The following is a 13,427-nucleotide window of genomic DNA, read 5'->3' as shown; positions in this document are numbered from 1 at the left end:
TTTATTTTGTTTTACAAATGCAATGACACTGCAGTTTATGCCAATATTACCAAGTAATGAGATTCAAGCATTAAAAAGGAAAAAAAAACTTACCTTGTGGTATGCATTTCGGTATTTACATTTTTAAAAGCAGTTTCGCCATTTTTCATAGTATTTTAGATACTTTTCAAATGTATCTAATACCATATACTTTATTTTGATACAATAAAGATTATATCTTATAAATCTTTCGAAGGTAACTGATATTGGCGTGTCTGAGTCCTGTAACGATTATTAAACGATATCAATCACGTTAACCCTGACATCCACTTCTTTTAATAGTGATAAATCTTTTGTTGGTATTAACCAGTATGGTATCATCTGCATTTGAGCACAGTGAAATAGAAGTGCGCGTCTGTAGTAGAAATTATCCAAATGAATGACAGTTATAAAATATTTACTAAGCTGTAGGACTAGGAATACCAAAATCTGCACTAGGCAAATTTAAAATCTATATTCAAGTACATGTATTTTGACCATATCCCAGAGTTTCAGATATGCATATGCAACAAAAGTGTTTTATAAATCACTGCATTTGCTAATAAATTGCATTTAAAGTAGAACATCTTAATTGAACGAATGAAACCTTGAGCTCTGATAATTCTTCAAACATGTCCTCTAAGTAGGAGACCGAAAAAGATGCAATCTAAATAATTTGCACAAATGCGCAAATGATTTGTAACAGTTCTTAAGAAGGGGAGGAGATGGGGGTATGTGGTGTTTAAGACCCAAAATATCAGCCTAGCTACGGTCCTGTATTTTCTTCTAACAAATCTACAAAAGTACAGTTTACTAATATATGCGCAAAATTGGCACTAGCCGTTGTGAGTAGGATAGCTCTCCTTATTCTTCGAATAGTCGTGCTAAAATGAAGATCATTTTGTACACATTTGATAAAAATATAATCTATTAAACTGTGAAAGAGTAAATCCTGCCTTAGCGGTCATCTGTATTAGGTAGCCAGTCAACAAACTAATTTCAGAATGACTTAAGCAGCCATCTTAAAATTTCTTAAGCAGTCACGCTGAGTCGATTCCTTTGATGGCTACTTAAGATAGGTTTGCTATAGTCACATTCGACTTTGTTTCGCAAGCCAAAAGAGTAAGAATGAGAAACTCTTGTTTAGAATGGGAAGTACTTCAATATTGTTTTGATATATGGGCAACACCATGAACCCTCATCCTTGGCCCTGATACTACAATTAGGGAGCTTATTTGAAAATGAATGGGGGAATCTACAATGAATTACTTAAGTTTGACACAAATATTATGGATATATTTAAAACTATGAAAACTAAAAGTGCAATACGCCTACATACTTTTCAAGTTTAATAAATTCATATAAATTAATCGTACAATCTTGAACGCTGTCTTCCGGCAATATTTTGAATTTCACATCTGAAAAGTTACAGTATTAGGCTGCTGTCTGTTTATATTATTCAAACGGAGTTATCAAGTGCTTTTATTTTATTTCACACAAAAAATTCAATGACACTGCAACTTATGGCCATATTACCAAGTAATCAGATCCATACAACCAAAAAGGCATAAAAACTTACTTTACAGCATTCATTACGCTTCATACATTTTAAGATCATTTTTTTACGGTATTGTATATATAGTTTCATTTAGCGTGTTTAGATTACAATGCAAATGTAAAGTATATTTGGTAAATCGTTTGAAGATTATTAAAATTTCTTTTCTTTACTTGCGTGTCTGAATCATGAAATGATATCTTAAAATGTCAACCTGACATCAATTTATTGTTATAGTGGTAAAATCGTTTGTTGAAAATCACTCATGCACTGACACATTAAACTTCAGTTAAGAATGTGAGTGGGTAGTAAGGTGGAAGGTAGCCTTCAGTGCTATACTTAGAGCTATATTCATAGACAGTACTCCAACACCACTCATTGAGTACACTCAGATAAATTGCCTAACGGTCACGTCTTTACTTAGGAAAGATTCTATTTGTATTCATAAAGGCGAGTGAGAGTAGAGTAAACTCACTCCAGGGAGTGAATGTTGAGGGAGATCCTGGGGACACTTGAGTGTTTCTCAAGGTCTCATAAAGTTTTGATGATAAATTTACAATATTTAAATAACTTGAAAGTAAGCTAACAGTTTCGTGTATGTATTTAAAGCGAAAGTACATGTAATTTGTGTAAGGTATTTTGAACAAAAAAAAAAAAAAAAACACGAAAAAACAACATATTATGTTATTTTTAATACATGTTGTTGAGGACGACTAAAACGGAAAAAAAATCCAACATTTTAATAGGCAGTAAACTGATGCAAACTGTTGAAGATGGATATAGGAAATCAAATCTACATCTACGAAACCTAGCCTATCTGTTAATTCATACTGAAAAATATAAACTTTCCCTAAAATAAAATGTCGTAAAGAAAATCTCTATTTATAAAATCTCATTTTTAAAATGACAACGGAAACATTTATTTAATAAAATATGTTTGAAATAATTGAAATGTACGCGGGCTGGCATTCGGTAAACACCAACAACAATATTAATGGGAGAGTATAATTCAGTTGTTATAATAAAGTTCAATTTCAGCGAAAAGTAAACTCGTGTATTTCTAAGTATAAATTTCATTCTACTGATGCAGATGAGTAGACTGACTGACTCACGGTCACACATAGACGAGCGGACGGACAAACATACAGATAAGCAATAAGATGACAACTTCCGAATCAGCACTTTTGCAAACCTTTGATGTTATTGTCTAATAAAAATTGTGTACAATGAAAGCAATGAGTTGCCCTGCCGAAATTTAAGATTGAGTAGGATTTATGAATATGACATTCGAACTCCACTCACACTTCCACAAGATCTACTCGAGGCCCACTTGAGTGATACTTACCTAAGTTTGAGTCAAATGTGAGTTTGAGTGACAGCTATGAATATGGCCTTTAGATTTTCAATTTTAAGTACAGTCAAACTTGCTTGAGAGACCACAACACTCAATGACTCAGAATATAATCCTACCTTGCATTCATCCATACATCTGTATGTCACAACTTAGTGATATGTCATTTCAATGTAATGTTAATGTTCATGGTAAATACTGAATAGTTTTTTTTTCTTGTTTTTATATATGATATGAGGCTTCAAATAACATTATATCTAAATTTCAGATTAAATAGTGGATCTGAATTTATTTTACTAGACTTACAACATTTTCTGTCATACAATATGCATGTATCTTACAATTTTCGGCATTGAGATAAGTTATTCCCGCTATAATCAGGTTATAATTATTGGGGATTAAATATTTATCAGTAGCTTGATAGGTAGGACTATCTGCAGGAGCGGCTACATGGAAATTAAAAAATCTTTAAACAACATGCTCAAAATAATAAATTAAAGACTTTAAGTATCTAGCATATTATATATAAGAAAAAACATGATTTTTTTCAATTGCTTTCCATTTATTTTTTTAAATTTTAGGTACTATCTTTATAATATGAGACCACTTGCATAAGATATCTGAAATGCGTGCACCAACTGAAGTATGATAGTAAAATATCTCACAAACATCACACAGTTGTAACGTCGTATCGTGTATTTACGCTGTTGTCATATAGCAAACCTATTCGAAAATGAAAATTGAAGAAATATTACTATAACGAGATTAAACACTACCGGAAAGCCTGGCAATTCATACAGCTGAGGCAAACTGAAAGACGGAGACTAAAAATAGTTTTGAAAAACTACCGAGGAAAATGAGGCAGAAAAAATGACCAAGGCAAGTGCCTCGGTTTGCTCAATAATTGCTACGACCAGGACACTTCAAGACCTAGGTGACAGTCTCAACACTGGCGAGCAAGTTGATGCCATAATACTTGATTTTATTAAGGCATTTGATAAAGTGCTCCCACCGACGCCTACTGAAGAAACTACAATGTTATGGTGTGCGAGGTCACATTCTTGATTGGATATCAGACTTTTTGACAGGCAGTACCCAGTCAGTGGTGCTAGAAGGCCAACAATCCTCCCGTACCCCTACAACATCCGGCGTTCCACAAGGCACATTCCTCGGGCCGCTGTTGTTTTTAATGTATATCAGTGACATGCCTGGCTGTGTGTTTTATCTATCTCTCGTCTCTTGCTGATGACTGTTTGCTCTACAAAACCATCAAAACAATAACAGATACAATCAAACTTCGACAAGATTTAAATAAACTTCAAGAATGGGAAAATATATGACTGATGTAATTCAATCCAGACAAGTGTGAGGTCATCAGTATCACCAAGAAACGCCTAGCTACCAATCATTTCATCATATAGTATCCATGGATCTACTTTATCAACTGTCAAAACAGCAAAATACTTAGGTGTAAACATTTCTTCAGATCTATTATGCAACAAACACATATATATTACTTGTCACAAAGCTAATAATACCTCGGCCTTTCTTAGAAGAAATTATAACATACAGTTATCCACCAAAAGTTAAAGAGATGTGCTACAAGTCTTTAGTTCGACCAATTACGAATATGCTGCCACTATCTGGAATCCATACACACAGTCTAACATCAATGAAATAGAAGACGTTCAACGAAGAGCAGCAAGATACGTTACTGGTGAATACAGCAGAACTAGTAGTGTGACATCCATGCTGAATCAATAATCATGTGAATCTTTACAACAACGCCGTCAAAAAGCCAAATTCATCGTGTTGTACAGCATAGTCCACCAGCTCATTGCAGTACCAGCTGAAATTTACTCGGCCAGACCAAACACATGTCAGTTGAGGGGCCACAACATCAGATACCGCATATCACACTCCATGATCCTGATACATAAGGCATCATTCTTCCCAAGTACCATTCGACTATGGAACTCACTTCCTGCTCAAACTGTTGCAGCCGCGACCATCGAGGGTTTTCGATTTAAGTCCGGGCTGCAGACGGTAGTCGTGTAAATATAAAAGGCATTTTTACTTTTAAATTGTACATTTCGGCATCTTAATTTCACTGTGTTGTCCTTAACAACCCATGAATAGCCACACACTTCGAGAATACTCATTTTGAGGTATGGGGTCACTTGGAAGAAGAAGAAGAAGTCTTTCCTTCCTATCCCATCTTTTAATTAATAAAAGTTCAAACTGAAGTTTATATGAACAGCTCAAATTTTATATCCGAAATTGTATTCGATTTGAATAATTTATGTCTCATACCATAGGGATAAAAGAAGAAACTGCAAGCGGATTGTTTATTTTTTGGTACCGTTGAAATTACATTCTAAAGAAAGCTCAACGTTTCCTTCTCAATGTTCAATGTTGACTTAATCAAGTTACATAGTTTTAGACCCCAGATGACCCATTTTCAATAGGACGATTAGGACGGGTGCTGGTCAAAACGTACCCAAACCAAAATGTACCCAGAAATAAAAAGTCAAAATGTACCCACAAGAAGTCAAAATGTACCCAGCTGTGAAAGACAAAATGTACCCATGTCTTTTATTAGGAGTCAAAATGTACCCATGTTTTTTTATCAGAAGAATCAAAATGTACCCATATAGTTATTTGATCAGCGTAAGCCGTTATAACTTTTTGATGGATGACAATAAAATATCAGGTCATAAAATCAATTACCCCGATACGCCAAATCATATGAAGAATGCATCACGTACAGTGTTATTTCCCCTTATCGGTATAAGATCAACTTTATGCATCGACACGTGTCTGTACTTTTAGCTCATAACAATACTACGGTAAACGCCGAGGATAGCGGATTGTCGTTGAATTATACAGTAGATTGTTTGACAATATTCCTGCGCGGAGGTTGGTATATTGTATGCACCGCATTTATAAGTAACGGACGTTAGTGGTGATTGCTTTCTGACATAAATATAACTTTAAAACAAACGTTTAAGTGAGTGTAAATTTGGAAAATTTAAAGGGGTAAAATGTTATCTAGAACAAATCATGCGACAACAAGATTGCTTCATTACAAACCTCGTTTTTCAAACCTTGCTGATCTTAGAAGACCTTTCTTCAAATTCTGTGTAAACATGCAGGATACAAGACCTCCAGGACACAGGTATTATTCCAGATTTTTATCATAATTTGGAGTTTAGATGCGAAGGAACGAGTTCAAATGCGAAGTAATTATAACAACAGTGATACAATAAAAGATGATTTTATTCAAGAGAAGATGACTGTTGAGATATATATATCATTGATGAACCTCAAAACATTTCCTGTTTCGCCACAGGTACCCTGCGGCTTGACAATAGCCTGTTTGCACCTTTTTTCGTGGTACTAACAGACTAAGGGAATAAATGAATTTATAAAGGAAAGAAAAACAAGATTATATTGCTCTTATTTCCTATTATCTTCGTATATCTTTTCTTTTCCAATAATATTTTAACAGAAAATCATTTTTCTAGCCCTTGTTTACTTTAAACCCATATCATGTTTCCGAGACATGTGACCTTCATTTTTGCCAAGGGAATTAATTCTAATTTCGCGGTACGGCATCCGACTTGATAAAGCGCTTAATTCCTGTGAGTTTAAAATGTACCGGAACCCCATATTTTTAAAAATAATTTCGTGAGTAAGACATTAACAATTATTGCTGTGTAAATTTTAAACAGCACACTTGGCAGAGTAATTTCGTCAATATTTTGACAACACACAATTCATTACCGATTTTACTACGAGGGCATTTAGAAATAATTATATTAAACCTACTTTTACACAATTAGGGTCAAAGTAGGTCAAATTTGTTTCAGTAGGTAGCGCTGCACAATGTTGTTCTCGCAAGATTCAAATACCGCGTGACCGGATGTAAAGTGAAAATAGCAAACAATATATAGCCGCTGTGTTGACTACCCGCTGTGATTTGAACGTTTTATCTCATATTTGAAATTCTTTACATTTATGGTTACCACTTTCAATTAAAATGCTTCTTTAAAATAGTCAGAATTTGCCGATAATATTAAAAAAGACAAGGTAAACCTCACGCCATTTCAACCAATGGAAGTGGATTGAATCTGGCTTATCAATGAAAACGACCAAATCCGCGAGGACAGGTTGCAGGTGAATGCTGGCTAGGTATCCGGTTACCAGATGGCTAGATGCTATATCTTCTTTAATTCCTACAATAATAAATATTTGGACAATGTTCTTCAGTTCTGTCTGGGACCTCTCAGGCTTACACAAACAGGTCACAATTGAGTTATATGTTTATATAAAGGCCGGTCATACGTAAGGGGTTAATGTGCATGCTAATCAGTTTGGTTGGCGGTCAAGGGGTTCCTGTTTAATGTAAATTTGCGTTAGACCTAACCTGAAATTGGAAAATGAACCACCTGATGTGTGACATTTCAGTTTGAATGTAAATTTTTGGAATAAAGGGCCTTGAGACTATTTGTCAAATCTGTTCAGAATGTTGACCTTTAGGCTAGTGGGCCTACAGGTGGACTGACCTGTGGTCAGTGTTCACTTTCATTGAGACAAAAGTATTAGGCAGTGTCATATAGTAAAACACAGTGACTAGGTCAGAGCCAATTAAAATCATTATGTCTTCATATTTTTTGAATATCAGAACATTGGTATCTGTATAAACTCAAATTTTTAAGTACTTTACCTACAGGACTGTCAAAAGGTAGATGATACATTTTATTTTCAATGAAAGACAAAACAACAAGGCTAAATTATTACATGCAATATTGTTTCCTTCATAAAGATTTCCTTTTATGCTGTAAAAGTGTAATCTGTTATACAGTCTGTGATCTTTTTTTATAGCCAGAGACGTATTGACCACTTAAAGTTGATGAACTATTCCATGACTGTGGATGAGAAGAAGGTGGAGGCATTGGTTCATACATCTGGTCTACAGTACAGTGATTTTGATTCTAAAAGTAAGCAGGGTTCTTTTTTTTAAAACAGGATAGTTAACCTAGCAGGGTTTTAATACTCATAGTTAACTGTAAAAGATGACATACAATACATTAACTTGTGTGAGCCATGAGCAATATGTTATATTGTGAAATCATTTAATTCCATCGGCAGAAAACTTTGTGGTTTTGACCAAAATGTCCATTTCCTAGATATGAATCAATTCATTGAATTCGTATTTTGAACATAAAAGTTAATGGGAAATTTACTTCTTCATGGAGATTTATATAACAAGAAATCCTTGAAAATTAGGCGCCCCATCCATGAATATTTATCATTTTACCGTATATATTTTCTGTATACAAATTACTGTTCAGCTGTGTTTTCCTAAGAATACAATGCCAAAAATTAAATCTTATGCACACAAACTGTCTTGTTTTAGATGGACAACCAAAACCCTGGCAGTTGACGAAAATGTTGGAGTCTGCTCGATTCTTCTCCCATCATTGGCCTCTGGACGACAGTGGACGAACGTTCAGAGATTATGCAGAGGTAACGTCAGATCGCATGACATTTCTTATTACATCCAGGATGGATATTGAATATAACCTTTATGACCCCAGTATTCCAAAATCTCCACTTGACATTAAAGTTCAGGGCGGATATGTTGGAACATCGTCACTGAATTCCAAAACAACGGTTCTGACAAAGTGCGGCCAGCCGTTGCTAAGCAACATAAACCATGTAGTCAGTATAGACGGAGCGACTCGGCGACCGAAAGTGTTACCCGACTGGTGGCGAGAGAAGTACGCTAAATCTGGAGCAAAATTCACGTCTCTGAAATTCGAAAAGTATACAAAACCAGATTCAGTTGAACCGTTTATTATTCACGTTGTTCGCAGTGACCTTGACGGTAACAATCATACAAACTGGACTTGTTACGTGAGATTTGCGCTTGATGGCATATATCATAATGCAAAACATGGAAAATTGGATAAGTTTAAAGATATAGACAGGCGTGGTCTACAAAGCATGGAACTGTTGTTTTCAGGAGAAAGTTTTGATGAAGACAAATTGGAAGTATATGTATGGCAAGAGGATGGTGATGAATATAAAGTTCGTGTTCATATAGAAAAAGAAAAGAATTTCATTTTTCAGGGAACTTTCAGCTTTTTTGAACAGACATTATACTGATCAAATACTATAGTCTGTTACAGTTATCAGTCCAGCTACATTCCTTTAGGTGTAGAAGAACATCAAGAAAGCAATATATGCGTCACTGAATTTTTAAAAATCTATGCTTTTTCAGAGAATAATATATCTCAAACAGTGATCCGTCCTTGAAAATGGTCATTGGAGTTCAGATGCAAATACATTTTATAACGAGGGGGCAGCCTGAGTTATATAATACACATCTGAGTGACAGAAGTATTTTATTCAAGAGAAAATCACCTTTAGAGATCTATTATTTTGATTCTAACACAATGTCAAGGGTTATTTTAATAAAGCACATCTTTGACAACATCCACCAAATATCTGCATGTTTTATGTGGGTTTTTTTCAGGTTTCTGCTATTAAGGACCAGTAATGTAATGACTGTAACGTACAATCAATAATTTTGTTGCAATATAACACATTATTTATGCCTTCAGCTTTGGTTATAGGAAATCAAATGGGACTGTGTTAGAATATGTTTAAATTTATCAGCTATTAAACAGATTTTGATTCATGCATCCAGTTAAAGTCTTTTATGAGACCATTATGTAAACAAGTTTATTAATATTATAGTACTGAATGTGTGCTACGTAATGCTTTGCAGAAATCACACATTTATGGCATTAACTGTACTGCAGAGCCGTAGACACAAATTCAAGTTTTAGCACTAGATTTTTTCCCATAAAATATGTTGTAGTCGCTTTAAAAAATGTGAAACAAGAGGGTCATGATGACCCTATATCGCTCATCTGCTAATCACCAAGATAAACATTTTAACCAAGCTTCGTGAAGATAGGGTCTTAAAAGTGGTCTCTACAGTGTTAACAAGCTTTTCCTTTGATTTGAGTTGGTGACCTAGTTTTTGACCCAGTTTCGAACTTGGCCTAGGAATCATCAAGATAAACATTATGACCAAGTTTCATGAAGATAGGATCAAACAGCGGTATATGGCCTCTAGGGTGTTAACAACTTTTCCTTTGATTTGACCTGCTGACCTAATTTTTGACCCCACATGACCCAGTTTCGAACATGACCTAGATATCATCAAGATAAACATTCTGTGCAAGTTTGTATCAAATCAAAGCATAAATGAAACCTTTATATGGCTGAAAGGACGAAAATAGAAAATTTTCCCACTTTCCGGGGCAGTAAGTAACTCTAGAACCAATGACGGAATCTAGTCAATTTCAAAATGAACTAAGATATTATGTTGACTTAAGTTGTGTGTAAGTGTGGTTAAAATTGAATGCAAAATGTCACTTCTATCATGTTCACAGGGTAAGAATTAACAAATTTTGGCACTCTCAGGGGTCAATCAGGGGCCGTAACTCTGGAACCTATGATTGGATCTGACGGATTCATCATGAAATCCAAAATCTATTGTTGTTAAAGTAATTTTGCAAGTTTGTATCAAATCAAACCATAAATGAAGTCACTTTATGGTTGTAAAAGCCAAAATAGCAAATTTTGACCCTTTAACCTTTAGTCTGCTGTCGGCAAGTGATTCTGCCTTTGAGACCAGTGTAGACCAAGATCAGCCTGCACGTCCGTGCAGGCTGATCATGATCTCCACTGTTTGCTATTCATTGAGTATAACTTCATTGAACACACCTTCAAATAATAGATGGTTCTGCCCTAATTGAATGATAGGTCAGTCCATTTTACAAATATAGCAGGATAAAGGTTAAGGGGCCAAAACTCTGGAACCCGTGACGGGATCTGGCCAGTTTTCAAAAAGAAGCAAGATATTATTCCAATACAAGTTGTGTGCAAGTTTAGTTAAAATTGATAACAAAATGTGGTCTCTATCGTGTTCACATGGCAAAAAAGCAAATTTTGACCATTTAAGGTGCCATACGTCTAGAACCTATGATAGGATCTGGCCAGTTTTCAACAGGAATCAAGATCATATGCCAATAGATGTTGTGTGCAAGTTTAATTAAAATTGATAGCAAACTGTGGTCTCTGTCGTGTTCACAGGTCACAAATAGCAAATGTTGGCCCTTTATGGGGCCATAACTCTAGAACCTATGATGGAATCTGGCCAGTTTTCAAAAGGAGTCAAGATAATATTCCAATACAAGTTGTGTGCAAGTTTGATTAAAACTGATTGCAAAATGTGGTCTCTATCATGCTCACAAACCAAAAATAGCAAATGTTGGCCCTTTAAGGGGCTATAACTCTGGAACTCATGATAGGATCTGGCCAGTTTTCAAAAGGAACTGAGATATTATGCTAATACAAGTTGTGTGCAAGTTTGATTAAAATCAATTGAAAATGTGGTCTCTAACGAATTCAAAAGAAATTGCGGACGGATGGACAAATTTAGGGCGATCACAAAAGTTCACCTTGTCACTACGTGACAGGTGAGCTAATAAAATCTGAGAAGAAACAAACACAACCGCTGCTTGTATTGCACATTTTTATTTTCAATATCAGTTCTGGCAAAGAAAATTGCAAAAGTTCTGTGCGAACTGGTTCGTATTCACTCAACAAATAAATTTTCAAAATAATTCACTAATATGTTTAAGGTATAGGTCCATGTTTTGGAGAAAAAAGTTCGAACGTCATCAAATCATAGAAAGAAAGCATTGTTTTACATGAAAATTTAACAGCGTATAAAACATTTATATTATTCTACAAAACCATTGTCAATTTACTGATCTATGTATTGAAATCCGGAAAGGGACTGCATGAAGGGGCCACACTTCTGGACAGTTCAGCGCCTTTAAAAACTCACCATTTATTAAAAGATGTTACATGTCTTCGTTTTGATGCATTTGCAACATCGTGCGAGTGTTTAAACTTTACATAACTAGGTAAAACATCGTTTTTGACAATTGTTTACATTTATTTCTTTACAAATGGCATTCTTATTTAAAGGGGGACAACTCATTAAGAATATTTTAAGTACCCAACACTATAGGACTGAACAGTAAAACATGTATTGGTCAGATAAGTTGTGTGTCAAGATGCTGTTCATTCGTTAAAAAAAATCTGTTGTTTTGTGATATACTGCTAATTAAACCTTAACTGCAGATAAAAATATCATTAACTTTAACTATTTCATATATCAGCAATACTGGCTTTTGAACTTACTAAAGCATTTACACTTTTTTATTAAAACAACTTTTATAACATCTCCAGTCAGCAAGAGTCTGAAAAACAGCACATAAACAAATGCAACCCAGTTAGCAATAACTGAACAAAACAAAATAGTAAGAAGCATGTTCAACTACTTATCAAATGCTTCCTCATGGTAGTAAAATATTTGTTTGAGTACAAATATGTTTACATAAAGTACAAAGTGAACATGGTAAAATGTCCTTAAAAAGGAAGCCTTAAACATGAAATATTCCTAACTTAAACCAGTTATATAAACAATTTTATGAAATGTACTCTGGAAGTCTCTTAAATTTACCAGGTAATGGGTAAAACAATTTTCATAAAATCAGAACTTTCTAAATGAAGACCGAACACAATTTAACAGACTTCTACGCTGAAGAACAACATACATGTAATTCCTAACCATGATTATTGTTGAATATAAAAACATTCTATAAATCCACATTTATCAAACATTGCCTAATATTGTCTAGGAAGGTATAGGACTTTTTATCAGAATGAACTTTAAAACAAACAGAAACATATGTATGATCTATGTATGAACTGGTCAACACCTCACAACAAATTGTGATCCCATTACTTTTCACTATTTCAATGTTCCAGTTGTATTCATTATCATAAAATGGCAAAAATCACAAAATTAAGGCATTTACTTAACTGCAAAGCCGTAGACACAAACTCAAGTTTTAGCACTAGATTTTATTTCTATTAAAAAAATTATGTTATAGTCACTTAAAAAATGTGAAACAAGAAGGTCATGATGACCCTATATCGGTCACTTTGTTTGATTGATTCTGTTCATGAGAGGTAATAAACTGGGCAACACCTCTCACGCCCCCTAGAACCGGCTTAAATGGAACTCTGTTACACATCTATTCAATGGATTCCATGGTCCCAAAGGATCAGAAAATATAACAACACTGAATCCAAGTACGAGGAGACTTTTTACAGCCGCCGCACGGCACTTAAAGATTGTTGTTGTGATAGTTAATTAAATCTGTAAAAAGATTCCTTGGAAGCATAGAATGCAACAAAAAAAAAGAATAATAGCAGACTCGGTTTGATTGAGTCTGATCATGAGAGGTAATAAAATGTGCAACACCTCTCACGCCCCCTAGCACCTGCTTCAGCGGAACTCTATTACACATCTGTTGAATGGACTCCATGATCCCAAAGGATTAG

General features: G+C 34.6%; 1 protein-coding gene across 2 annotated transcripts; it reads left to right on the top strand.

Annotated features, from left to right (window-relative positions):
- Positions 1 to 5,690: 5,690 nt before the first annotated feature.
- On the top strand, positions 5,691 to 9,635 carry LOC123549075 (uncharacterized). 2 transcript variants are annotated; one of them, XM_053545628.1, is made up of 3 exons: positions 5,691 to 5,843; positions 7,812 to 7,927; positions 8,347 to 9,635. In XM_053545628.1, the coding sequence occupies exons 2-3, from the start codon at positions 7,840 to 7,842 to the stop codon at positions 9,096 to 9,098; spliced, it is 840 nt and encodes a 279-aa protein (XP_053401603.1). In that variant the 5' UTR covers positions 5,691 to 5,843; positions 7,812 to 7,839; the 3' UTR covers positions 9,099 to 9,635. The 2 variants fall into 2 exon arrangements, with proteins under 2 accessions (XP_053401603.1, XP_045192803.2); XM_045336868.2 differs by lacking the exon at positions 5,691 to 5,843 and adding an exon at positions 5,850 to 6,102.
- The last annotated feature ends 3,792 nt before the right edge of the window (positions 9,636 to 13,427 follow it).

Source organism: Mercenaria mercenaria, chromosome 6 (genome assembly GCF_021730395.1).
Source record: "Mercenaria mercenaria strain notata chromosome 6, MADL_Memer_1, whole genome shotgun sequence".
NCBI classification, from domain to species: domain Eukaryota; kingdom Metazoa; phylum Mollusca; class Bivalvia; order Venerida; family Veneridae; genus Mercenaria; species Mercenaria mercenaria.
This window is presented reverse-complemented; position numbering and strand designations above follow the sequence as displayed.